Here is a 26,740-nt window from a genome sequence, read left to right as displayed (position 1 = left end):
CTAGACTTGCATTAGACCTCTTAGCAAGGCTCACCACAGCTCTTAAAAAATGTAAAGAAAAACATTTCTGCACAGCTCATTACTAGCTTCTGATTCAGAAAGCAGAAATACAGCTTCAGAGTCAAATGGCTTCCAGAAACAGGATCTGAAAGCAACATTATTTTTGGCTTATACTTGGGTTAAGCACTCTTCAAATATTTAGCTTTAATCTTGAATGAAAAGGTCTGGATGCTCAGATTAAAAAATATTGTGCTGACCATTGGCTTTATTGCCTCAATAGGATGTTCCTTTCAGCAGAAGATTTACTCAGGTGCTCCTCACTCTTCACTTCTGTATAAATCACGAATCTCAATCAGTCATGTCTATTGTCTGTTCCATAAGTTGCCAACAAAACCTTATCCTTTAAAGTTGCTTATTCTTGTTGAGAAAAGACTCCAGAAGTCTCTCCTCAATTTGTAAAGATGATAACAGTGTTAATTTTCCTTAATATATTTCGAGTAGGTGATAAAAGTATATGTCCAAACAAACAAATCTTAACCTTTGTAATGAAAAAATGGCACAAAATCAATCTTACCATTGGTCTTGTCAATAAAGGTGATGATGCAGGACTGAAACAGTATTTGAACTCATTTTCATTTACCATCTCCTATCTTGGCTCACTGATGCAATTTGTAAGATTTGTAGATGCAATTCCAGTACCATTCTTTCTACTCAAAACATCTCCGCCCAATACCATGTAGAATACGAACCTAATTTACAAAATTCGTTTGATAAATCCCAAACAGCCATTTTGTCACTAGTTCTACTTGAGGAGCTTGTTGGCATTGCTGCCCTTCCCACCATCCGCTTCAGGCTTTTCAGCTTCCTGGGAGTAACACATAGCTCAGTGCTAGATCAGTACTCCTAGAAAGTTCCAGACTGAGCCATTGCTGCCAACTGGTTGTGGCATGTATTGCTACACGTTCAAAGAAGAATTAAGCAATAATTGAAATTAATTTGTGTAATGCATTTGTGGAAGGAGTATCAGTATGATCCATAATGCATTTAATGAGGAGCCATATTGTGCAGTGAGTGGTTTTCAGTAAAATGAAAAAAACCCCAACAACTCAAAACCAGAACCTGAGGTCCAGAAGGCTGTTTTTTACTGAAATTTTGAATCCTTTTCAGCAGGATCTTCGGTATGACAATGCTTGTGGATTAGAGGTGTAAAAGTATATCTCAGAGAGTCATGGCAAAGGGCTAAGTTCAGCTTTGTGAAAGAAGCTTCTTCTGAGGGAAGTTCACAATAACCAGTTCAAGCTTCTGCCCTGAACTACCCTCTGGTAGACCTCTCCTTCAGCAGAAGAGATTGGTCATGTACAGATTGGTCACACTGAACTAAGGGTAGTCACTTTGAACAGCACTCTTATTCACCGGGTTACAAACTCAACCCAGGACAACCTCTCTGATCCCAGAAGCTGCACAGCAGCTGTTAAGCTCTCCATCTAATTTCACATGCAACGGTTTTCAAAGTGAGAAAAGTTCACGTAGTAATTATTGCTTTTGTTTTGTGTATATTTCCTAATGTCTGTACTTCCTCTTCCTGCAGGAAGTTCCTCTGGGATACTATCTACGCTGCACTCAATACAAGCTACATGTCTGTTTCAAAAGCAAGTAAAGAAAAAGGCACGAGGTGTGTCACTCCCCTTTCCCTCTCTAATCCTCCTCTTTTCTGAAAGTTTTTCCAAATTATTTTCCCTTTGGTTGGACTTAACATTCAAAATGTTGAATGTGACCATATTCACCACAAGGACAAGACTTCACTTTTCTTGAGAAACCTTTAGACATTTTCTTTTATGGACCCTCACAAAGGCCATCAGGAAACCTCAAAATATTTAGACATCGGATAATTACAAAGGAGTGATTCAAATTTTAAAATGCTTATCCAAACTGATTTGAACAGTGAGATGTTTCAAGGTCAAACAGTCAATACAAGCTCTGATAAGTAGAGTTGAGCAAATATATAAAGATTTTTTTTCAGGAAATGCTGTTTAAACATTTAAAAAAACCTGCTGCTGCTACCACTTTATTCTATTTCTTGAGTTCACTTTCAGCTCAGCATTCAAATGACTATATTCTGTTAGAATAAAGAAAAATAAAAAATATGTGTACTCACAATCAATGACATTGCATTCATGTGCACAACTAATCAAACCAATGGTGCTTGCACATAGCAGGCAAAAATTGGAGTGAAATACTGTAGTCAAAAATGAAAAACATAAACACATAAAGAAATTGTAATATGCTTGTGGGTTGCCTACAAGCAGCAAATGAGACAAAGTAAATTGGATAAATTATTCATTGTAAATTAGTTTTTCATCTCTAGAATTCAGTGTGACAGAAGAACAATTACACATGACATTTATTGCTGGTCGACAAACGGATCAACTTGCTTTTAGTATCCAGTCAGATATGTGATGTAGTGGCTTATTTGGGAAGAAGAACTGTGTTGATTACTTCCTGCAAAATTAAAAATATTTTCCCCTAAAATATTGTTTACAAATTCATATATAGATACATGACAGTGAACTTTTCCTTCTACCTGTACAGCAACAGAGTTTTAATTACTATCTCAGTCCATAAGATACCAAGATGATTTGGATTGCACTTACAAATCTTTACAAAATGGCAAGAGATTTTCAATGCAAACTCTCGGATGACAGCAAGTCAGGGGAATCCCACATATTCTCAGCTGTGGAATACAGATGTTGAAAGGACAGAGGAGACCGAAGGATCTCCAAAACATCTAAATTTGTACTACAGGACAAGATGTTTCTTGCTACTAAGCAGGCAAAATAGAAATATAAACACAAGCATATTTTTATTGGCATGATCTATTACAAACTAAAAGGACTTTTGCGGACGACACCAAGCTGGGAGGCTGTGTCGATCTGCTTGAGGGTAGGGAGGCCCTTCAGAGGGATTTGAACAGACTGGATCGTTGGGATGAGGCCAATGGCATGAGCTTTAATAAGGCCAAGTGCAGAGTCCTTCACTTGGGGTATAAAACCCCAAGCATCGCTATAGGCTCGGGGAAGAATGGCTGGAGAGCTGCCTGGCGGAGAAGGACCTGGGGGTGTTGGTTGACTACCGGCTTGATATGAGCCAGCAGTGTGCCCAGGTGGCCAAAAAGGCCAATGGGATACTGGCGTGTATCAAGAATAGTGTGACCAGCAGGAATAGGGAAGTGATCCTGCCCCTGTACTCAGCACTGGTGAGGCCGCACCTGGAATATTGTGTCCAGTTTTGGGCCCCTCGCTTTAAGAGAGATATTGAGCTCCTGGAGCGAGTCCAAAGAAGGGCGACTAAACTGGTCAAGGGGCTGGAAAATAAAACTTATGAGGAGCAGCTGAGGGAGTGGGAGTTGGGGCTGTTTAGCCTGGAGAAGAGGAGGCTGAGGGGAGACCTGATTACAGCCTACAAATACTTGAGAAAAGATGGTGGGGAGGTAGGGGAAGGGCTCTTTACATTAGTGTTGGGTGATAGAACAAGAGGAAATGGGTCTAAGCTTAGTCAGGGGAGATTCAGGTTGGATGTTAGGAAGTATTTCTTCTCTGAAAGGGTTGTCAGCCACTGGAATAGGCTGCCCAGGGAGGTGGTTGAGTCCCCATCCCTGGATGTGTTTAAGAATAGGGTGGATGATCTACTTAGCAATATGGTTTAATGAGGATTAGGGATGGTTGGACTCGATGATCTCTAAGGTCTTTTCCAACCTAGAAATCTATGAATCTATCTATGTCTTTTTCAATGGTGTGTATATTTTGCATTCCTGAGAGTGTATGCATTTCAAAACAATGTGGAACCGGCTGAATGCTTTCCTAACCTTGATAATCCAGCTGCCTATACTTCTCCTCCTGCTTTCCATATATTTATCGTCCAGAAAAAGCATAAGAAATGTTCCCTACAAACTGTTTAATACTCTAGGACATTTACAAATACTGTAGATGAAAAAAAAAAAAAGAAAAAAATATTTAATTTATAATCTTAATCTTACATTACAAGGGTTCTGTTTCGAAATTTGTCACTTGGATTAGAAAAAGATGCAGTTCTGCACAGAAAAGAAGGTCTCATACATTAGGATACTAACAGACAATAGAGTATCTATCACAGAAGGGTATACTTTTTAAATTCCTCTTTTAGCAGGGCTTTTATCTCATTTAAAGATGGAAACTGTATTGAGTTAAATAATAACAGAGATTGACTTTCTTCCTCTCCCTTTTTGCAGCCATTGTTCAGTCGTGACTCTTGGTGGTATAAGAACGTGTGTCCCTGATTTGAACAGGCCATGATCTAATCTCTACTCTACAAATACAGATGGTTGAGTAAAGCTTTATCAACAAAGATTTATTTCTGTTTCAATTTCCTTTCTTCTGTTCTAGGAAGACGATTAATTGAATAAAACTGCATCTTCTCAATTATAGTGTATCTTCTCAATGGTTCTCCTAGTGATGGGATTACAGAATGGATGGGATTTTCATTTTACCCTTGGATTTGCCACAGCTGGAAAAAGTCAGACATCATATTTGATGATACTTTCTCCTCTACTTGGATATGTGTTTTTATGGCAATAGTTCCAGGAAGGATCATTAGTGAAGATAACCGGAAGGCTTTGATGTTTACAGTACAATTATTTTTAACACCTCATAAGAAAAGGTGACAGTACTGCTCCTTGCTAAATATGCATAATTGTATGAGCTTTCATGAAAATTACCTAAAATTCAATTTGTTATGTATCTGTAACACAACGTTGAATAGAAATATACCTATATAAACTTATACGTAATAAAAAGGCTTCAGAAGCACAAAAAATGTCTCTGTTTTCTCACAAAGAGCATAATCTGTTATTCCTAAAAAGTTGCCTACAGTAACAAGTGGCTTTCAATTGTAATATAATCTATAGAATATCTGTATTGCTCTTTTTCGATGCCCTGAGCGCTACTCAGGACCACCTTCTCACATCCAAATCTAAGCTGTGAACAATTCTACAAACCCACATCACCCAAAACACAGGTCTGCAGACAAACTGCATCACCCCGACCTTAATTCACCATAGGGGGTATAAGCCGCAGAGACAGCGGGATTATTGTCCTGGAGTCTCCCAGTTCAGAGGTACTTGATGTTCGCCCCAGAGCTTGGCTCATGTCTGTTATTAACGCACGCCGTTACTTACGTATTCCTCATAGGGCTCGTGCGTAGGTGGCGGGGGTGGTCTGTAGCCCGGGATGGCCGGGGCACCTCTTGCTCGAGGAGTGGGCACGCCTCTTGCCACTGGTGGGACGGGGAGGGCTCCACGGGTCACCGGCGCTCCTCTGGGTGCCTGGGCACCTCGCCCAGGCAGCGGGGGAGGAATGGCACCCCCACGTCCCCTGGGCGAGCGGAAAAGAAGTGATCACTTTGGCGTAAAGAGCAAGGGAGGACATGCAAGCGCCACCCCACTTTAAAGTCTCTTACATTTTTACTGCTGCTTAAAGTGTCATATAACTCTGGAGTTTTGGCAGCTACAATGTCAAGCACTTTTAGGCAATATCTCAAGCAGAACTCATGTTATGGAAAGGCATTATTTTTAAGCCACCCAGTGCCTTTTACATCAGATCCGCTTGTTGCTTGTACTAATAAAATTCTGGATCATTGTAATTCATAGAGTTGCAGAATTACTGCAAAGTAGTTCTAGAGGAAGAAGAAAGTGAGGAACTTTTTCTGTTGTTCTCAAACTATTTTACAAGAGCAGTCATCACTCTCATTCTCATGTTTATCAGAGGGTGGGAGAAACTGATTGGCAGGAGATGATGCCATTGGCAGAAATTTGCAAGGCAGACTAGAGCAAGAGTAAGAACTCTTCTCCCCGTCTAATTTAGTTCATAACAAGGGAAGGGTAGCACAGGAATTCTGCTTTGCCACCCTGTGCAGAGAGAACAGCACATACAGACAAGCAGAGAGAGGTTTAGCATCCTCCCATTTATTTATGCTACATCCCTCTTGCTGTACTCATTGGTAAGTCAGAAGAAGCTATTACTGGTTAAAAAGAGGTTCTTGTTTCTATACCCTATGACAAATTAGAAGGGAGATATATCTGGGAAGTGATCTGTGAGTTTTGGCTCAGAGCAGTATGCTCCTGAGTGCGCTGCCCTTTCTGAAGACTGAGAGTGCAGGGTCTAACCATGCACGACACCCAGATTCAGAGCTGTGAACGAAACTCAGGTCTCCTGCAGCAGTATGAGCTGTGGCTCATTACCTGCTGGGACAATCAAAGCCATAGCGCTAGCTTGTGATGTTCACTACTTTACTACAAGTTTCAGTAGTCAGTTTTAGAATCACAGAATTGTTTGGGTTGGAAGGGACCTTCAAAGATCCTCTAATTCAAACTCCCTGCCTTGGGCAGGTACATCTTTCACTAGATCAAGTCACTCAAAGCCCTGTCCAACTCGACCTTGAACACTTCCGGTGAGGGGGCATCCACAACTTCTTTGGGAAACCTGTTCCAGTGTTTCACCACTCTCATTGAAAAGAACTTCTTCCCCATGTCCATACTAAACCTACACTCTTTCACTTTAAAACCATTGTCCCCTGTCCTGTCACTACAGGCCCTGTTAAAAAGTCTCTCTCTGTCTTTCTTATAAGCCCCCTTTAAATATGGAAAGGTCACAATGATGTCTTTCTGGAACCTTCTCTTCTCCAGGCTGAACAACCCCAACTCTCTCAGCCTGTCTCCATAGGAGAGGTGCTCCAGCTCTCTGACCAATTCTGTGGCCCTTCTCTGTGGAAACCAGTGATGAGTGGTGTTCCTCAGGGGTCAGTACTGGGACCAGTGCTATTTAACATCTTTGTTAGCGACATGGACAGTGGGATCGAGTGCACTCTCGGCAAGTTTGCAGATGACACCAAGTTGAGCGGTGTTGTGGACACGCTGGAGGGAAGGGATGCCATCCAGAGGGACCTTGACAGGCTGGAGAGGTTGGCCTGTGAGAACCTCATGAAGTTCAACAAGGCCAAGTGCAAGGTCCTGCACGTGGGTCGGGGCAATCCCAAGCACAAGTACAAGCTGGGCAGAGAATGGATTGAGAGCAGCCCTGAGGAAAAGGACTTGGGAGTGTTGGTAGATGAGAAGCTCAACAGGAGCCAGCAATGTGCGCTGGCAGCCCAGAAAGCCAACCGTATCCTGGGCTGCATCCAAAGAAGTGTGGCCAGCAGGTCGAGGGAGGTGATTCTGCCCCTCTACTCTGCTCTCGGGAGACCGTACCTGGAATACTGCATTCAGCTCTGGAGTCCCCAACACAAGAAGGACATGGAGCTGCTGAAGCGAGTCCAGAGGAGGGCCACAAAGATGATCCGAGGGCTGGAGCACCTCTCCTATGAAGACAGGCTGAGAGAGCTGGGTCTGTTCAGCCTGGAGAAGAGAAGGCTCCAGGGTGATCTTATTGCAGCCTTCCAGTACTTAAAGGGGGCCTAAAAGAAAGCTGGAGAGGGACTTTTTACAAGGGCATGTAGTGATAAGACAAGGGGCAATGGCTTTAAACTGAAAGAGGGGAAATTTAGATTAGATCTAAGGAAGAAATTTTTCTCTCTGAGGGTGGTGAGGCACTGGAACAGGTTGCCCAGAGAAGCTGTGGATGCCCCATCCCTGGAAGTGATGCTTTGGGCAACCTAGTGTAGTGGAGGGTGTCCCTGTCCATGGCAGGGGGATTGGAATCAGATGATCTTTGAGGTCCCTTCCAACCCTAACCATTCTATAATTCTATGATTCTATGGGTTCACTTTAACAGGTCCATGCCTTTCTTGTGCTCGGGACCCCAGATCTGAATGCAATATTCCAGGTGGGGTCTCACGAGAATGGAGCAGAGGGGCAGAATCACCTTCCTTGATCTGCTGGTCATGCTACTTGTTATGCAGCCCAGGATACGGTTGGCTTTCTGGGCTGTGAGCGCACATTGCCGGCTACTGTCTAGTTTTTCAACTACCAGTATCCCCAAGTTGTTCTCTGCTGGGCTGCTCTCAATTCCTTTATCTCCCAGTCTGAGGTTTTACATAACCCATTTCTCAAGCCTGTCAAGGTTTCTCTGGCTGACATCCCTTCCCTTAAGCGTATCAACTGCACCACCATAAATATAATTATGCTGTTAGCACAAATTATTAGCATAAATATTTAGCTTAAAATACTTCAGTTGCAATTTCTTAAAAAAACATTCTACTGAGATTTCTGACGAGTAAATAGGGAAAGCATTCAAGACCTTGTATCTGTCCAACTGATCCTATTGTTCAGGTATATTGCTAGAAGTGGGGGCCAGCACTCCACTGATTATGCTTTGAACCTAATTTAAAAGCTGCCTGTCTGTTGCAGTGATGTTCTGAACATCATTATTAAGTTAAGCCCTTCAGAGATCTTAGGTGTAAGGAAGACTGGCTTCTCAGCCCAAGAAGAGCGGAAGACAGTCAAGAATAACAAGTGTAAAAAATTCTATGTATGTGCATCGTACTACTGATAAAAAATTCCATTCAAGAAGAACTGAGGAAAAAATAATAGACACCTTCAGGGGGACAAAAAAAAAATAAGGTCATAGGCAAGATCAGCCAGTTCAATTACCAAAGAACAACTCCTCTGTCAGCATAAAATAAGATACCTCCATATTCTGTTTCCTCCAAAATAAAACTGGATTTATTAGGACCCATCCTGAAATGATCTCTGTGGACGCCGAGAAGTAGCTAGGTTACTAAGATGCTCAAGGCAACAAATTTTTTGAGGGTTCACATTGAAAAATGAGTCTGAAAAAGTGTATTGAGATTATACACTGGCTTTATGAGCTATCTGTTGCCTATATATGAAAAAATACTTGGACGAATTCAGGAAACATTCATACACCGATGTTTTTAGGTGATGTCAATGAATTTTTTAAAAAACTATGTTTGTTCTACCATTATTTACACTTTCTAAAGCTATTAGCATAATAGCTCAGGTTACTACACCTTGAAGGAGCTGCAGGTGGTACACGGATCCCTCTTCCTCGAATGCCCCGTCCACGTGCTGAATCCTCAGAACCATTCAAATACGACAGTTCTCTCAGCTGCTCCTGGCGAATTTCATCATTATAATCCTGAAATGCAAAAGGTGAAACTGGCTGAAACTTGGTATTTTGAGTGAGCTGCCGAGCCACCCAAACCAGAAATTACATGGATAGTATTTGGGCGGATTGCTCTGCACTACCACCTGCATGCTGAAAAACCATACAGTGAGAGTGGAAAACTACCTATAATATGTGGATAGACAAATTTATATGGGTAGTTAAGGTGGCCATAAAGAATGTGTGCACACAAAGTAAAACACACAGGCATAGAAGGCATAAACACGAAGCAGACACCAAGAACATATCTGCAGACAGGATATAAATGGACTTGAACATACAAAAGGCACCAATCTTAAACAACTTGAAATTAGATCAAAAAATGCATTTTATAAATATTTTATATTTTTTGGCAGACATCTCTGGTTAACTTCACGCACTTAAAACACAAATTCCATCTTACATTGCACCTCAGCATCCAATATTTACACTGGAGTCATTTGATTGGATGATTTAATCCAATACTGATTAGCATAATCGAATGTAGCCTTCAGTTATCTTGTATATCCACTAAACAACATCTGAAAGGAGCTCTCTCTTAGAGACTCTTAAGTAACAAAGCTATATTTACTACATAAAATTGTTAAATGATATAAAATAGGTCCATTCTAAGACTGCAGGGTATCAACTCTAGCACCGCAAGCTTCTGCTGGCTCAGTAAACAGAACATCAGATGAATTTCCTTTTCTTAGTGATACAAAAATACATAATATTGGGCAATTTTTCCTTATTTTGCAACCTTTGCCTCAGCCACAAGTTCCTTTTTCTTTAGCTTCCTCCCTTTTGTATTCAGCTCTTTGCCTGCTGATCCCAGTAATAAAAAGTCCACTGCACTAGCTGGCTTGCTGGCAGCAGAACTGTGCGACAGCTAATTACTGTTTCGAAACAGAAAGGATTATTGAATTTCAACCCCTCAGTCTTTCCATCCTTCCATGGGTAACTGCCATTGACTGCCGTGCAAGAGCCCGAAAACGCTCCAGTGCCTGCTGCTTCTCGGGTGGGTGACCGTCCGGGGCGCGTTACAAGTGACACTGCTTCTCAGCCAAGTTAAAGACCAAGTGAACAGCGCGATGGCCTTGCTCATTCCTTCTCCTTCCTGAGGGGGTCCAGGAAATCTATTTAAAGGGATAATGCCGATCCTGGCGTGTTTTAAGAGCGTGTAGGCCTGGTTACGATTTCCCTTCTAAATTTCCAGGGAGTGCAGCTGGGGTAAAATCTATTAATGAAACTCAGAAAAGAGCCCCATTTATACAATACAGTGTGCGGTATTTGCAGAAGAATCATAATTAAAAACCAATCTCTGATTAGCTAATAAACCAGATAATGGATTTGAGTTCACACCAATCCCCAAATCTTTTTGAACATTTTTTTATCATTCTACATTAATGGTAATAAGCCAAAGACATCTTCCTAAATCAATGTGCTCTGTAAGACACAGAGGGAAAAACACAGATAGAATCAATGGGGTCACATTTGCAGCAATTGCTGAGCAGGTACCATCTACTGTGCCTTGCTTAATATCATCTGTTATTCACACTGGCTTTACAAGGATTAGGACTTCAAACTTGCTGATTGAGTTTACCCTTCATTTTCCACACCAGTGCTGGGACTAAACTTCTTTAATAATGCAAGTACATTTTGTAATAGAAGGATGGGGAGGTGGGGCAGGGAAGGGAAAGGATCTGCAAGGGACAGAAATTGGAACTTTCTGTGTTGCTGCTTTAATCTCTCTCCTTTGGAACATTGCCACATAAATGAATTCTACCAGAAATTGCCTCAAAGCTGCTATTCCTTCCTCAGATACATGTACCACTTAAAATCTTAGTATTGATGAAACAGAAAATCCAAATAAAATTTATAATGTACAGCAAGATCTGCAAATCTGCACCATTCTGTTATGTAACACCCTTATTTTTTTCCATTATTTACTGCATGTCCAGTTAACAAATATGTACAATACACTTTGAAATTGCAACATAAGGACAAGACAGTAGAAGGAGGACCGTAATTTAGATGCTGGGAAGAGTATCCTGAAAAAGAAAGACTTCAATTAAAAAATTATAACTATAGATCATTTGTCTTATGTGCCCTTTAAAAAGCATATTAAAGATCTTAATTTCTAAACCTGAAATCTGAAATTTTCAACAGAAATGCTCACTTCAACTCTTTCATTAAACAGAAACAACACTGAATTAATCTTTCATAACCACTACATGAGTCAAGCTAGAGACAGAGTATCCTGCTGAATATTTAATTGTAGCTGAGTTCAGAGCCTAGCACATGAGCAAAATTATGCTGCTGATGTTTCATATATATCTAGTCCCAAGAGAGAGTACAAGATTTTGCAAGACATACCTGTGCAGAAGAAAGTATAACGAAGTAGCTACACACTGCAGTACTATACTGTGTTTCAGAAAAAAAACCCTCATATTAAAACGAGCTCATGTGAAATGCTCTGTACTTCTTGGCTTTTTTTATAGGTCTCTAATGATCTTATAGCTATTCTTACAGCTGATAACGTATATTAACCTACATGTTTTGCTCTTGTTTATATCCTTAAAGACATTATTACCAATAAACAGTTTTTCCATTAACTGATAATACTAAGGGTGCCATCTACTTGTATCATGGTGGTCAAGATTTGCAAACAACCACTGTAGGTGAGGTAACCACTCATGCCCACACCTATTCACCTAAACACGCATTTTGAATTTAGAAATACCAAGGATTTACAACCTTAGCAAAGTCAGTAGCACCCAGGGCCACCATAAATCATAGTGTTTATGTAAGTTATGTCTAAAAATCAAACTAGATATTTAGATAAAACATTCAGTATTCTAGGGTACATGAACATGTTTACACCAAATTACCAAAATTTTGTTTATTAATGAGGGTTGTGAATGATTAATTAGGTCGGTTGCCTTGACAGCTCTAGGAACAAAAGAAACCCATAAGTATCAGAGTTCAACTGGTGGCAGCTCCCCCCAGGGCCCTTCCAGCAGTAAAAGTGGAGAGAGGTGCAGCAAAGAGGGGAAAGCACCTAAGCTGCTAGAGAACTCAATTAACCATTTTGGTAAAAAATAGCAAAGTATGATGCAAGCTGCAAAACCTGATCTGAATTAACAAGAACACGTAGTGACAAGGGAGGAGAGTTAATAAAGAAATCAAAGGGTAAGGCATAGACAGACACAACAGATTTTGGGAATATGTATCTATCATTAGCATAACAAAGGCTCATAGAAGTCAAGAATAAATCAATCCCTTAAGGACTATGATCTCCTGTCCTGATGTGCTTCATACATTTAAGTTCTTTTCAAGTGTATGAATGATTTGCACTATTAATAAATATCATTATTCTTACCCGTGACAGCTGAATTTCACTCTAACTCCATAGTTAAGAGCAGAGTAACATAGGTTAAATGCAAACTACCTTACGAATGCAGAGTTATGTAAGTCAAACTTAAAATGATAATCATAATTCTTCACATTGACAATTTCGAAGTACGAATAGGGCTCACTTGGTCCCTTATACAGATGACATTCTATAGCATACACACATTCCTTACACTGTCATACCAGTCACGTATCTTGCGAAGAGCAGACAATCCTCCACGTAGTGTTGCTACTACTAGGACAGATTTAGAGGTATCTTAATTCTACAGACAAACGAGTACATATTAACACCTTGTATTTAAGTCATCAAATTACTTGATTTTAACTGAGTGAAAAAGCAGTCACAAAAATAAATGCTTTTCTTGTGGTTATTATCTCTATAATTCTAAAATTGCTTCCCAACGGTCCCAGGGCATCTATAACTCAAATTTACAGCTGGCCTATGCAGAGGTCCTATAGTTCTGGAAATCTCAGTTGCCCTGCCTGAACTATGAAACACTTCCCTCCCACTTTCTAGCGGAGTGCTTTAATATGAGACTGTTATAAACAAAGAAGAATAGCCCTGGCTGCGCAGTACCAGAAGAGCTTGGTGAACTAAATCCTGAGTCAATGGAGATATTTGGCATTTCCTGTTATTTCTTTATATTCTTGTTCTAAGACTCCAATGCATTCAAAATGTAAACACATTGGACGTTTCCCTGCACATATCTAAAGCATCTCTCTGTTGCTATCTACTTAGGAAACGTAGACAATTGTGCCAGGTAGGTTGGATAGCCTTCTCCTTCACTTAAAATTTGAGCGAGACAGTGTCTCAGCTGAGCATGCGAATTAGGTAGATGCAACTGCATCCTCAAACTTCATTCTTTGTCTCTCTAATATAAATTCAAAGTTTATTGCAAAACACAAGATTAATTTGTAGCTAAGACCATGCCCAACCAAGCAATTCCTACAAAGTTCCTACACATCAGAACTGAGCTGGCTCTAACCCACCCTACGTGGGTTGTCTGATGGATATGGCATATGTTCTCAACAGTATACAGAGGAGCTCAAAACAGACAGCTGTTTTGATGTTTCTAGATAAGACCTATGTTCTCTGAAGCCATGTTTAATGTATATGCATGATTTCCTAGTTACCTACAGTCAAAGCCATCTGTTAAGATGGCTTCTTGCCCATTCGCAGATTGGTCTGATTATTTCACAAGAGCATAGGTGCCAGGTAATGATAGGTTTAGATGGACAGCCTGCAGTGCACCACAAGTGACAATGCTTCTGCCAGAAGTCCTCCTCTGTGACTCCAATATTGCATTAGCAACACATGCCTCTTTGCATTTGCCCATATATATTGGCACTTATGTAAGGCCATTTTGAGCATGCAGTTCTCTGGCAGCCAGTAACTCCAATAAATACATAAAAATATAAATATAATCCATCTGAGCCCAAAGAAGAAACAATTTTCTCTAAGCAATCAGCAACTTAGCCAGATCCATAGCCATAAACATTATGCCCTTTCACTTGCCACATATGTAAAAAAATCGCTATCTTTACCTGCTTATAGTCTGTCTGAAAAATAAACCTTAATTGTGTGGGTCACCCTTAGAGACTAAAACACATAAAACAGACCATACATTTCTCTCAGTAGCAGTCTGAATGTGTTGCAGCCAATATGAGTTTCAGCTTATAAATGCCTATGGGCAGAACGCAAGCAGACATAAGCTGGAGCCACGTACGCTTGCCTTTGAGGTTAGTTGACAGCTGGGGGATTTGTCAGCTTGCCACAGAGAGCACTAACCCAAGCGTGGATGTCATTTTTCTCTTTGAGCATGCACAATTAAATCTGCCTGGCATCATCAGCACGGGGCACCACACTCTACAAGCAGCGCAGAAGGGAGGGGGGATGTCTTGCTCCTCGGCATCTGAAGAGAAGCTGCCAATCCCAGAGTGTAAATTGTGCATAGGCAACTGCTATGAAACTTCGACCCAGATATTTCAGTCTTTGCTAGAACACAGTAAAATAAGCATCATCTAATTGTATAATCAATTAATTTTTTTTCCTACTAAAGAGAGCTTTCAACAGAAGATTATTCCAGTTTACATGGAAATGCTGTTAGCCAAGTAAAATAACCACACTAAAGATGGGTGCATGATGCTTGAAAAACTTACAGAATCTGTATTAAGTTTCAGCCATTTGCCCCAATTTGTTCCACCTCTCTTGCTCACAGGTCCCCAGAAAAATGGATAGTGTGGTCAGTAATTCATTCAAATTACAGCTACAATGCCACAGAAGTCAGCTGACAGCTCCCTATCCCTGAGTTTAATTCTGAGTGAATCCTGGCTGCCAGAGACTTGTGCTTATTTACAGCTGTCACTTGAAGGGGATATATAAGGGAATTGGTAATACGAATAGTGGGCATATAGCAGTCTACAGAAAGGGTGGTGTAGTCACCTACTCCTAAAGAAATCGTTATGGATTCGCACTGGATTTTTACACTGGCTCCTAGGAAGGAAAGGATGCAATATGGCTGGTCTCCCTCTGGGAAAACTCAGTTGCTTCAAAGGAGGTAGGGAGAGAAGTAGGACTGCCACTGCTCTTCCCCAGCTGTTTGTCGGAGCTCTCCTACTAATGAGATCACTAACTGCTCTTAAGGCTGGAGTAACTGTCTACTATAGCCTGCACCAAAGCCAACAAAAGTAACAAGCTATACGTAGTACCTATGCGTCTTTTTTTTCTCCAACTATGCCAGGTGGGACCTGTGTTGCCTCCTGCTCACCCACTGCTGTAAGTTTGCAGCCACCTTGTCAAGAATAACAGGGATGGCAACAGCAGCCAGCAAAATTCAGACACATTTACTCCTGTTTAACGTGCCTGTCTCATCCAGCCTGGCTACAGCTACGTTCTCTTGGTCCCATGTGGCACAGTAAACAAAAGATGCTGCTTAACCTGAGGAGACTGGAAAGAGCAATGAAGGATGAGAATTCTGGGCAATCAAATATCTCACTCCAGGTTTGTTGAGTGCCCTTTCTTTTATGGCTTCTGAATCATTTTAGGACTTTTTAAAACCCCACGAGGTGATAATCTGTACAAGCTGATTGCACATAGCGCATTGGAACTAAATTTGATACATGACACAGGAATTAGTTTTTAAAGCAACATTAGTAGTTCTTCAACTTAACGCCGCATAGGGTTAAAATGACATGAGCTGTCCTTGAAGTAAGGACTATGTTGGCAAGCACTATGTCTATAACAAACGCAGAGCAGAAATGTTCTTAATAATGCTACTAACATATACTGGAATCTATTAATAACTGTGGTCTGATTCTAAGACAGGAGATAGAGAATATCTTAAATTCAGTCACTTCAGAACCAGCTGTAACATTTTGGGAGCAGGAGCTGGCAGAAGGGTGATTCATCACAGCAGCATTGTGTCTTGACAGAGGAACTGTAGGGATGGTAGCATGGCCTGTGTGTTTGGTTCTCTGCTTTTCCAGAATAAGGATTCTTCCAGACTAACCCAGGTTCTGGTCTAGATCCTGCACCTGGATCCCTTCACGAACAGCCTGTTTCTAGGTAGGTTTTTGTAAGATCAGAATAAACAAGACCATCTGTATCACTGATGCTCTCTCCAGAGCAGCATTGTCTCTTCTCCTGATGGCACTGTACCAGTGCCAGCAGCACTGCTGCCTGGCACAGCTCCTTGCCGGAGAAGAAGTTGGTGGCACGGACTGGGACAAAACTAGACTGACAGCAAGAAAAAGGATGAAGACTTTCCTTCATCAGTCATAGCAGCAGGCACGGAAACTCCTTCCAGAAACCTCAGGTCACCATCAGGGCTTGGCTTTGGAGAGGCAGCAGTGCCTCGGCATTCTCCCTAGCCAGAGGTTGAGGCAGAAAACACAATATCTATATTTCTCATGCACTCCTCTACACAGAAATCTGACTATCCCAAACTAAACAAAATAGCACATCCTCCCCAGAGCCAAGATTTTTTTGCATACTAAGGAAAAAAAAAAAAACGAAACATGCTGGGAAGATGGTCTGTAATAGTACCATAAAAATACAAGAGCAATTTTCACTGCTGGAATCAAAGATATTTTAAATCTACTTGGTTCGAATTGCTATAATCTAAATTAGTTCCAGTATTGAGAGAAATATGAATAGCCAGTGTAATGATATAGAGGATAATCACGGGAGAACAAGCAGGTATGCGAGGAGTTCCCCTCTCCACAATAAATTCAATAAGCATGCGGAAAAGATGGTGAAAAGATGCTGTTATTGAATCTCAGGGTCACTGTCTGAACTGTCACAGAAACTAAAAATATTAAAATAATTTAGACTCAACCTTTTGAAGTTTATGCCAAACTTCAAGTGAGAAAGAGTGCAAATGTAGAAATGAATTAACAAAAAAATATTGAAAAGAAAGGGAAGAAACATATCAAATAAGAAAAGTTGAAATCATGCCATTGGAAAAACACAATAAATGGCAAGCTCAATAAATTAGCAAAAAGTACTTTCTCAAGTATGTAAGTTTAAAAAAGCTGATTTAATAATTCCATTAGGCAGGTATGCATTAGGTATACAATATTTTGTCTTTTCAGAAGAAGATTAGAGACAAAAGGAAAGATGATTAAAGAAATGACAACCAGTAACAGAAGGTAGAAAATAATTTACAAAGAAAAGCTTAGACTGTGTACCAAGTACAGATATAGTCATTTCCAATTGTCTCTCTACTTTTTAAAATACAGGGTGTATGAAAGATTAGGAATAAAGTGCATAAAACTGAGGAAGTACTATAATTAATGCAGCCAGATATAGGTGAAAATATTGTCAGCATTTCAAGCTCAACAATTCAATATATAATATGATAAAAAAGTTATCAGTTCTATAGTTGTTATGTAACTTGAATACAGTTTATTTTGTTATTGCATAAACTCTTGTAAATAAGATTATCCACCAGGAGATATGGCATCTGTATTTATAAGGTCTCCCTTTCTTCTCTACAGCATGCATTAAAGAAAGTTTCAGGTACTTTAACACAATTACCACTGCTTTTTAAAATTTATTTATTTTTAACAGATAGCATCTAATTCCTGCTTATTACTAGGTAGCAAAAAATTCTGCCTCTCAAAATCTTTTAGCTTCTTATGTTGCTTCATGGCTGGTGCATCTAGCCCATCCCTCCCCAGGTGGCTGCCCAAGAAGACCGGCTTTAGAACAAATAGAAACAATCTAGGCTCAAGAGGAAAAGTGAAATGAGCTCCACAGCTGAAGAAGCCTCTCACTGAGAGCATCTGAACAGAAACAATTGAAGATCCGGATCAAGCACAACTATTAAAGCTAGAAGTGGCAGCATAGCAGAGGGAGAGATGCAGGCTGTCATGTGGAATGGTGTCAGAAACCACACAAGTAAAAAATATATTTATAAACAGCACTCAGAAGTGGAAAAACAGATTTTAAACAGATGCATTTATAGCAAGATATATCATTCAGTACATGAGCTTCTGTATTTCATCCCAGCTTCTGTATAGATTTAAGTGTTGCTCCAAATATGGTATATTCCTGCATCAGGTGATCTTGACGATATGCACTGAACACAAGAGCAAACTGTATTCTCAAGAGGAAAACCTTAGGTATACCGGAGAGATGCAAACAGGATTTTAGAAAAAATCAAACTTAGCTATCATATTCCCTAGATAATACTAGATTCATTAGCATATAACTTCTTCAAATTCTTTTCTGACTCGCAAGCCCATCAGTGTATTTTCTTATAAACTGGTTTATTTTTATAGAAACGCAACATGATAGAATTTAAACTAAACTTTTAAAGAGTTTCATGATGATAATCTTATAATTGAAGATTAAATTCCAACTTCCTAATATCTGAACACATTTCCTGTAATAAAAGAAACAAATAGCATTCAATACTTTACCATCATTTCTAAGCAATCCAATCAGCAATTATACATGGTGTTGAAAGAGGAAAAGAGTGGAAGGAGGTAAAACGGGCTCACAAAACACATGTTCAGTATCTCTCCATTTCACATTATTATAGTTACATCGAAGTATTTTAGAAGTATTTAAAAGTATTTTTAAAGAGGGACCCTTCCTAATTTCTTGACTACTGCAATGCATACAGTTCTGCACTTCCAAACATTTTTTATATTTGTTTTATTTTTTTGGTAATATTTAAATTGTGTTATATAAGTGCATATATGGTGGTCCTCCCTGCTTATTATGAATGCACATCACTGAATCGTATCAAAATGCCTAAGTCTCTTTGAAGCTATTAATCTGGCCCTTTATCAAAGAAAAATCTTATTAAATTTAATTCTGTGCTATGACTCAGAAAGTCACTAAAAAAAAGGACTTGTTATTTTTTATTCACAGAGATGAAATATTGCTTTCTTTTTCTTGTGTTACAGCAGATAACGCATACGTGAGAACTAGGTGAAAGGAATGCTCATAGAACTTTTTCCAAGCCAAATGTTAATCCCTCTTTTATATTAGAACTAATTTTTCAGTCTTTCCTAAAAAGCTAAAGCAAAAATATTATGTAATTGTTTATTAAATTTGTATGAAAACAATCATAGGTATTTAAAATACAGCATATACTGTAGACTGACTCCTAAGGGAATATTATCAATTAGTAATATGGCTAGCATTATCCTGGCCATAAATCTCCTTTCTTAAATTTGCAGTCTGAATTGGGATAGTAAAAATGCTGTTGAATAATTAGGAAATGAGAATTTTTTTTAGTTATTCTAGAAATATAAGGTCAGATTGAGGAGGTGTTTTAACATATGAGTGAGCATGACTCATATGCACTGAAGTACCTTGCTGAGCTCAGTGCCACCTTAAAACTGGACTCACTAATTCCAGGCAGAAAGAGGATCCCAGCAGCTGTTAGCCACGTGCCACACAAGTTGAATTTGCCAAGCGGGTTTCTCATTCAGCACAAATGTGATATGTTGACTCTGAGCCCACGTGTGAGAGCCACCAAGTCCATTTATGTTCAGGGCTTCATGATGGTTACCCCACGAACACAAACCCTGCAAACACATCCAAGCCAGGCTCCCAGAGCCTTGCTGGCTGTTAGGACAACCCTTGATGGTCTCAAATCCCACCCATGATTTTGCTCTAGAGTCAGGATTGGGGTTTGAAATCAGCCCGGTGATTTACATGCTTTTCTGTGACAAAAAGCTTGGGCGGGTGACAAGTCATGGAGATACAGGGAGTTTTAGTCACACAACTAAAAAATATAACTTCATTTTTATCTAAAAAATAATAGCTAGTGCTAATAAGCCTCAGCTGTGAACACAAAATTATTAGCTGAAGGATGCACTGACTATTGGCTCCTCATCTGTCTCCTAGGCTAGTGGAAAACCTAGGGTGAGCCATCTTAAGATTAACGGAATAAATAGCCGTCAACTCACATTACATGTTTTCCAACTAAAAAACTATATAGACTTACAGCGTAAGTATTTGGAACAGAATACAAGTGATTGTGAGCTCATTCGTTCCAAGCTATCATTTAACCATGAACAACCCAATTTTGCATTATTGATTTTAGAAGCATGGAAAACCGTGTTAGACATTCCTTCTGCTTTTTCATACTTTTCAAGTAAAATATCCTAAATTTAATTCAATGTGTCCAGTTTAGGAAAAATAAATACCTCATCTTTCAATACAATAATTCACCTCATCATAGAAAATGTAAGTGGACAGTAAAGAAATAACAGTAACTCCATCACTGTTGTTTTGTCAAAGGAAAGAGTGCTATAAATGGAATTAACTGAGACAAGTTTATTTCTTTTTTTTTTAATAATCCAAATGATCAATTATTTTAACTGAAATATATTTAATTAAAACTGAAATATATTTAATTCAATTAAATTGTCAATATCTGCCATGTTTTTTAATACCAAATCTGGATAGGTACTGGATATCAATGTCTCATTATGCATTTAAATTCAGCATAGCAAGCCAAGGCAAACACCTGTGACTCCATCACACCTCAAGGTGCGAAGTACTCTCAGCTTCTGGTGGCTGCAACTAATCCTACTTAGGAGCAAAGGTAGATTATTTTATTGAATTTAAGCCTTCCAGCCGTGGGGTTTATGAGATTAAATTCTATGTTCCAGCTCTCTCCCAGGCAGGTCTGACTAACCCACACTGTTATTTACACTCACCACTGCTCAGGCTAAGTGGATTGGGTAAAAGTCTGACGATTCTCCCGGATTCCTAAAACCTCCTATAAATAACTTAGGTTGAAAATTTCTATCTTAACCTGAAATTTTGAAGGCCAGGCTTTCCTGCTGTCATCCCAGAGCCTCACTGAGGCATTCTGAGAATTATCATACCCAATACTGCTTTTAAAAATCCAGATTTTTTTCATCACTCGACTTGGTGATTTCAGGGTACACAAATCAGAAAATTCTAACTGCTCTCAAGTCTGCTCCCGTCAGCCTGTTCACCAGCAGTTAAACCATTAATGTTATTTTTCTGCATATGACAAAATTGAGAAGATAGGTATCAGACATCCCTTCTTCCCCGTACTCTCTCCTTTGAGCGTACACATCCCAGTCTGCTAAAGGAGTTTGCAACTAACTTTCCAAAAATGCTCTCTGGACAACCAACATCACCATGTGCATGCCAGTTAAGTGACTGTGAAATAAAAGCACTGTTATTTTGAAATATTTCGCAAGCTGTCTCCCAGGATTCCTCAATCTCAGGAACCCCAAAAACAAGCCTGTCCCAATCTGACACTTCCTTCTGTATAAAGAACAGGAGCGAAAGAAAAGCAAATCTATACAGATTTATTTACTTTCAAGTGGTTCCACCTTTTCTCCGGAGACTCCGGACTGTAACAAAGGGATCCTTTCCCATGTCATTTGTGCTCTTGCATAAATATTGACTCCAGACTGGTAAGGACTATCATCCATACACTTAAGAAAAGGGGTTTGAAGCAAGAGTAGGCTGAGAGAGCTGTTAGAAGAATCTTTTTGAAATATTACAATATGTATTACTGATCAATTAATCAGTTTTCCTTTCTTACCGAGTCTATTTCATAGTTTTTTCAATACTGAGAAAGCTCCAGACAAGCCCCTCTTTACAGAAGCAGAGCCTTACAAGCACCACATGTCCACAACCGTCTGGAGAGTGCACCAGGTCGTCTTCTTTTAAGTGGAAGTTTCACCTCATCGATTGTCTTCGCCTTCATTTGGGTTCATTTCAGATTGGCAGAGATTAAGCATCTCAGAGAGTATTTGTAAATATAGCAGTTCTTGTTAAACACTTAAGCATACACCTAGGTATAAAGAAATTAAAGCTACACCATAGAAATCTATCCAGTAGCTTTTCAAACACTGCCAAGTCCACTGCACAAACCAGGAGCACTTGAGATTTCTCCAGGTTTTGTCCTATCAGTACAGCAATCTTTCCTTCACCTCTCTAGGGCCATTTGCCAGCACTAACTTAACTTATCCAGAATGAAGAAAAAAGGCTGTATGTGCTTACAAAATGCAATGCACCATCAACTCAGTTTTATACAGCAAATACAATAGTTGAAAATGTTGCCATTTTCTCTTCATTTAAAAAAAAAAAAAACATCTGAGGGGAGCTCAGGGACTGGTTAAAGACTCAAGCATGACTTCTTAGAATTTCTGTATCTCTTCTGTATCCTATTGGTTCTCTTTGCTTCTTGCAATTTCTGAATTTTTTATTTCCTCAAACATAGTTGACAGATAGGAGAAACTATTCCTTTCAAAGCTTCCAACCAGAAAATCCTTCAGGTTGTTCTAGCAGTGCACTAGGAAAACTCACTTTCATTCTTTCTCTTTTATTTTTTTTTTCAATATCCCCATCCTACTGGATGTTCTGGTTCTTAATTTGCAAGAGGTCATAGAATCAGAGAATGAGAGAATCACAGAGGAACAAGAATCTACCCTGATTCAAACACACAAAAGTTTTGATGGCTAAGATTTCCTACATTTGCTACATCTTAGGAGAGAGGATCTTTTTTTTTCCCCTTAATTTGCTACAATCAATTGTTATTTAACTATAATTTTGTTTTCTGCTTTTGGAAAAACACTTGTTTCTTCCTAACTAACTCCTCCTAACCCTTTTTCTTTCCCATCAGGGCCACATGTTTGAAGATTTGGAAAACAGAATTTCCACAGATCACAAAAAAAAAAAAAAAAAAATACCCAAGACACCAAGTTTTCAAGCACTGATGAGTATTTGTAAGTAGAGAATAATTTTTACAAAGATGTCAGCAGACTAAGTTGCATTTTCAAGGGTTAAAAGCAGGAATAAGATTTTGGCTGGGAACACAACCATCATTACGGAAAAGCACTCCATGGCACTTGCAACTCTACCTTGACCTCGGAAGAAAGTCTAGAGATAGAAATCATAACCATTCAGCTTGAATCTGATCTATTTGTGTTAGGTTTCTAGAAATAAGCTAGTGCTTTGATAAAGATGAGCCAACTACCTGATTAAAGAAGTCATTTTTCCATGATTTAATACTTTCCATGGGTACTTACTTGATAATTAACAAAGAAGATCTGTCTTGATGGATGGACAAAATCTTTAAACAAACAGAATACGCCACTGTTTGAAGTAGAAAAAAAAAGATGTGACTATGAAAAGTCACAAAATCTGTGTTGCTATATCCACCGGATATTATTACTGGATATCAGATGTTATTTTGGCTCTTCAGTCTGGGACTGTCTGCTGTTAAATTTGTAGTCAGGATTAGTCCTCTTCCACCTAAAGTCCATTTATTATTTAAACTAGTCCATTAAGTAAAGACATTTCCATAACTAAAATAGACCACAAGAACACAGAAGCCTTTCCCATCATACTCCGTCTTCATGCTCTGAGGACCTGCGCACCATCCAACTGTCCATACTTCTGCAGTTCCCAGTTCTTGACATGTCCCACAAATCTTTGCTGGGGAGAGAACTGGTCACTCGCATGTGAGGCTAGGGCAATACTGAGAGTAGCATCTAAATCGTATTCTATAGCGTGAATAAGCACCTTCCTATAGCATGAATAGATGTCTCACCTGCCTTTAGGAAATCCAGGCCCCTGAGACCACAGGGAAATTCTGGAACAAGGAAGACTCTCCCTCGGTGGAGGAGAACCTGGTTAGGGAACACTTAAACAAACTGCACATACATTAGTCCATGGAGTCCGACAGGCTGCACCTATGAGTGCTGAGGGAGCTGGCTGATGGTATCATGAGGACACTCCCAAATATCCATGAACAGTCATGGCAATTGGCAGAGGTTCCTGAAGTCTAGAAGAGAGCAGCTATGCTCCTGTTTTCAGAAAGGGTAAGAAGAAAGATCTGGATAACTACAGGCTGCTCAGCCTCACCTCAGTCCCTGGGAAGTTTCCCCTGGAAAACATTTCCTAACACATGAAAGACAAGACTAGGAGTTGTCAGAATAGACTTACAAAGTGGAAATCATGTTTGGCCGATGTTGTTGCCTTCTACAATAAAAAGAATGGCCTGCTGGATGAGGGGAGAACGGTAGATGTTGCTTGCCTCGACCTTAGTAAAGTCTTTGACACAATCTCCCATAACATCATTATAGACAAGCTAACAAAGTAAAGGTTAGATGAGAGGACAATGAGGTGGACTGAAAAGTGTCTGGATGACTGGGCCCAGAGGTTCTGATCAGTGGCCCGAAGTCCAGCTGAAGTCCAGTCATTAATGTTGTACTCCAGGAGTCGATGCCGGGTCCAATGCTGTTCAACATCTCTATCTATGACCTGGATGATGGGACACAGTACTCCCACAGCATGTTTGCAGTTGATACAAAACTGGGAGGAGCGGCTCATACACAAGAGGGTTGTGCCACCATTCAGAGGGATCTTGATATGCTGGAGAAATGGGCAAAGATGAATCTCATGAAGTTAAACAAGAAGTCCAAAGTCCTACACCTGGGGAGGAATAACCCCAGGCACCAGTACATGCTGGTGGCTCACTGGCCTGAAAGCAGTTTCCTGAAACTTTGCAGAAAAGGACCTTGAGGTTTTAGAGAAAACAAACTTACCAGGTGCCAGCAACGTGTCTTTGGGGCAACGGTATCTGGGGCTGCATGAGGAGAGCATTGCCAGCAGGTCAAGGGAGGTGATTATTTCTGTCTATTCAGCACTGGCGAGGCCAGTGGAGCTGTGTCCAGTGCTGGGCTCATAACTACAAGAAAGATATGGAGTTACTGGACTGAGTCTACCAGTAAGGTGATTAAGGTGCTGGAGCATCTTTCACATGAGGGGATGCTATGAGAGTTGGGGCCGTTCAGCTCGAATAAGAGAAGGCTCGGGGGGATCTTATCAACATACATAACTATCTGAAGGGAGAGAAGGAAGAAGAGGGAGCCAGACTTTTCTCAGTAGTGCCCACTGACAGAACAAGATGAAACAGCTGAAAATTAAAACACATGAAATTCAATCCAAACATGCAAAACCATTTCTTTCTGCATGGATGACTGAGCACTGGCACAGGTTGCCCAGAGAGGTTGTAGAGTCTCCATCCTTAGAGATATTCAAAAGCCATCTGAACACGGTCCTGGGCAACTGGCTCTAGGTGGCCCTGCTTGAGCAGGGAAATTGGACCAGATGACCTCTGGAGGTCCCTTCCAGCCTGAAACATTCTGTAATCCTGTGAAAGGAAACCCTATGTTATAAATTATTTGGCAGCTTAAAAACAAGTTTCAGGTTCATACTAGTAAACCACACAAAACTCTGCATCTGAATGACTCATTTCTCAGGCTGATTTAAACACTCCCAGAATGTGGACTGAAATAATTTTGAAAAAGAACCTTTTCGACTGTCATCACACTCTCCTGCCAATGTAAATTAATTCTTATTCACAGCATCACAATCACCTCCTTTAAGACACAATTTAATTTTCATAGTATTTCTGTTTCTTTTAGGTCTGAGATTTTCCTGCCATGCAAGTTTCAGATCATCACAGTAGAATATGCCCAGCTAAGACCAGCTAGGCTTTATCTCCACATTGTATTTTGTCAAGCCGGAGAGGCCATTCTGACCAGTTTTGGAGCCAGGGAAGCTGAAAAACTTCTTAGAGCTACTTCCAGGGGCCATTTCCACAACCCCTCCAGTGCTACCAAACCCCATCACGTAAAGCCAGCACATTAAGCTTTTTCACAGCTACTTCCAGGGGCCATTTCTGCAGCCCCTCCCGTAAACCCAGCACAACTACTGAGGGAAACATTTGCACAGACAAGCATGTCTGTCTACAGGTAAAGGCAAGATTTTAAATGGGAACTTAGTTTCACCATTTGTTTTTTACAGCTTTTAATTATATTGCAGTAGCATACTTGACCAATTCTGTCCCATGGCATACAAATCTAAGAAAGTGTAAGTGAACTCACACGCTTAATGAATGTTTCTATATTTAAAAATCAGTCAATAAACATATTCAGCATTGGGTTATGCAATATATTTCCTAGGAATAAAATCTTTGGATTTTGTTTCTTCATTCCCCAAGAGATATATATGCTAACTGCAAATATTTCTACTCCTACGGCTCATATATAAATGTGCTTATTGATCCTCTGTACTGACAAATATTTTGTGTTTTTATTAATATAGAATGGAGTTGTTCTATAGCAACTAAGGGTTATAATTCTATTTTTATAAGAAAACTTTGGTAGAACAGAAGAAATATGTGTGATGTTTTCTGTACAAAATTCAACAAATAGCTTGCTATCTAAGTATAAAGTCAGTGTTCTGAGCCTGTAAGCTAGTATAACTAGGACAAAGGATTTTCATAAATCCAGTGATAAAACTCAATTTTCATGGTAACCTATGAGAAACATTAGATTCTTTTTTTTTTCCCCTTCTTTTTTTTTTTTTTTTTTCATTGTAATGTGTCCTGGTTTTGCTGGGACAGAGTTAGCTCTTTGTTTTAGCAGCTAGAAGAGCTCCATGTTTTGGTTTTACTCAGAGGCTCGCTCTGAGAAGAATGTTGATAGCAAGTTGATGTTTGTGGTTGGATGTGAAACTCCAAGGACTTTTCAGTGTGCCGGAGTGCAGAGCATAGCCGGGACAAGGGGGCCATGATTCCCCTTGTGATTTGTGGCGGAACTTAAGATTGAGGGCCACACTGGCCAATTAGTATTCCATATCATGCAGCGTCATGCCCAGTATAAAAGTGAGGGTC

The 26,740-nt window shown here is 39.9% G+C and overlaps 1 protein-coding gene across 1 annotated transcript in view; it reads right to left on the bottom strand.

Moving 5' to 3' along the window:
* The window catches only part of KHDRBS2 (KH RNA binding domain containing, signal transduction associated 2), a 362,598-nt gene that overhangs the window by 105,630 nt on the left and 230,228 nt on the right, over nt 1–26,740 (bottom strand). Inside the window, exons 5-6 of the mRNA XM_086608307.1 lie at nt 8,998–9,125; nt 5,210–5,405 (exon numbers count right to left, since the gene is read on the bottom strand). Of these exons, the coding sequence (XP_086464433.1) occupies nt 5,210–5,405; nt 8,998–9,125 (324 nt within the window). The remainder of the gene's footprint in view (nt 1–5,209; nt 5,406–8,997; nt 9,126–26,740) is intronic.

Source organism: Tauraco erythrolophus, chromosome 2, assembly GCF_009769465.1.
Source record: "Tauraco erythrolophus isolate bTauEry1 chromosome 2, bTauEry1.pri, whole genome shotgun sequence".
Taxonomy (NCBI): Eukaryota; Metazoa; Chordata; class Aves; order Musophagiformes; family Musophagidae; genus Tauraco; species Tauraco erythrolophus.
Note: the sequence above shows the minus strand (reverse complement) of the source record. Positions and strands in the feature narration are given on the sequence as shown.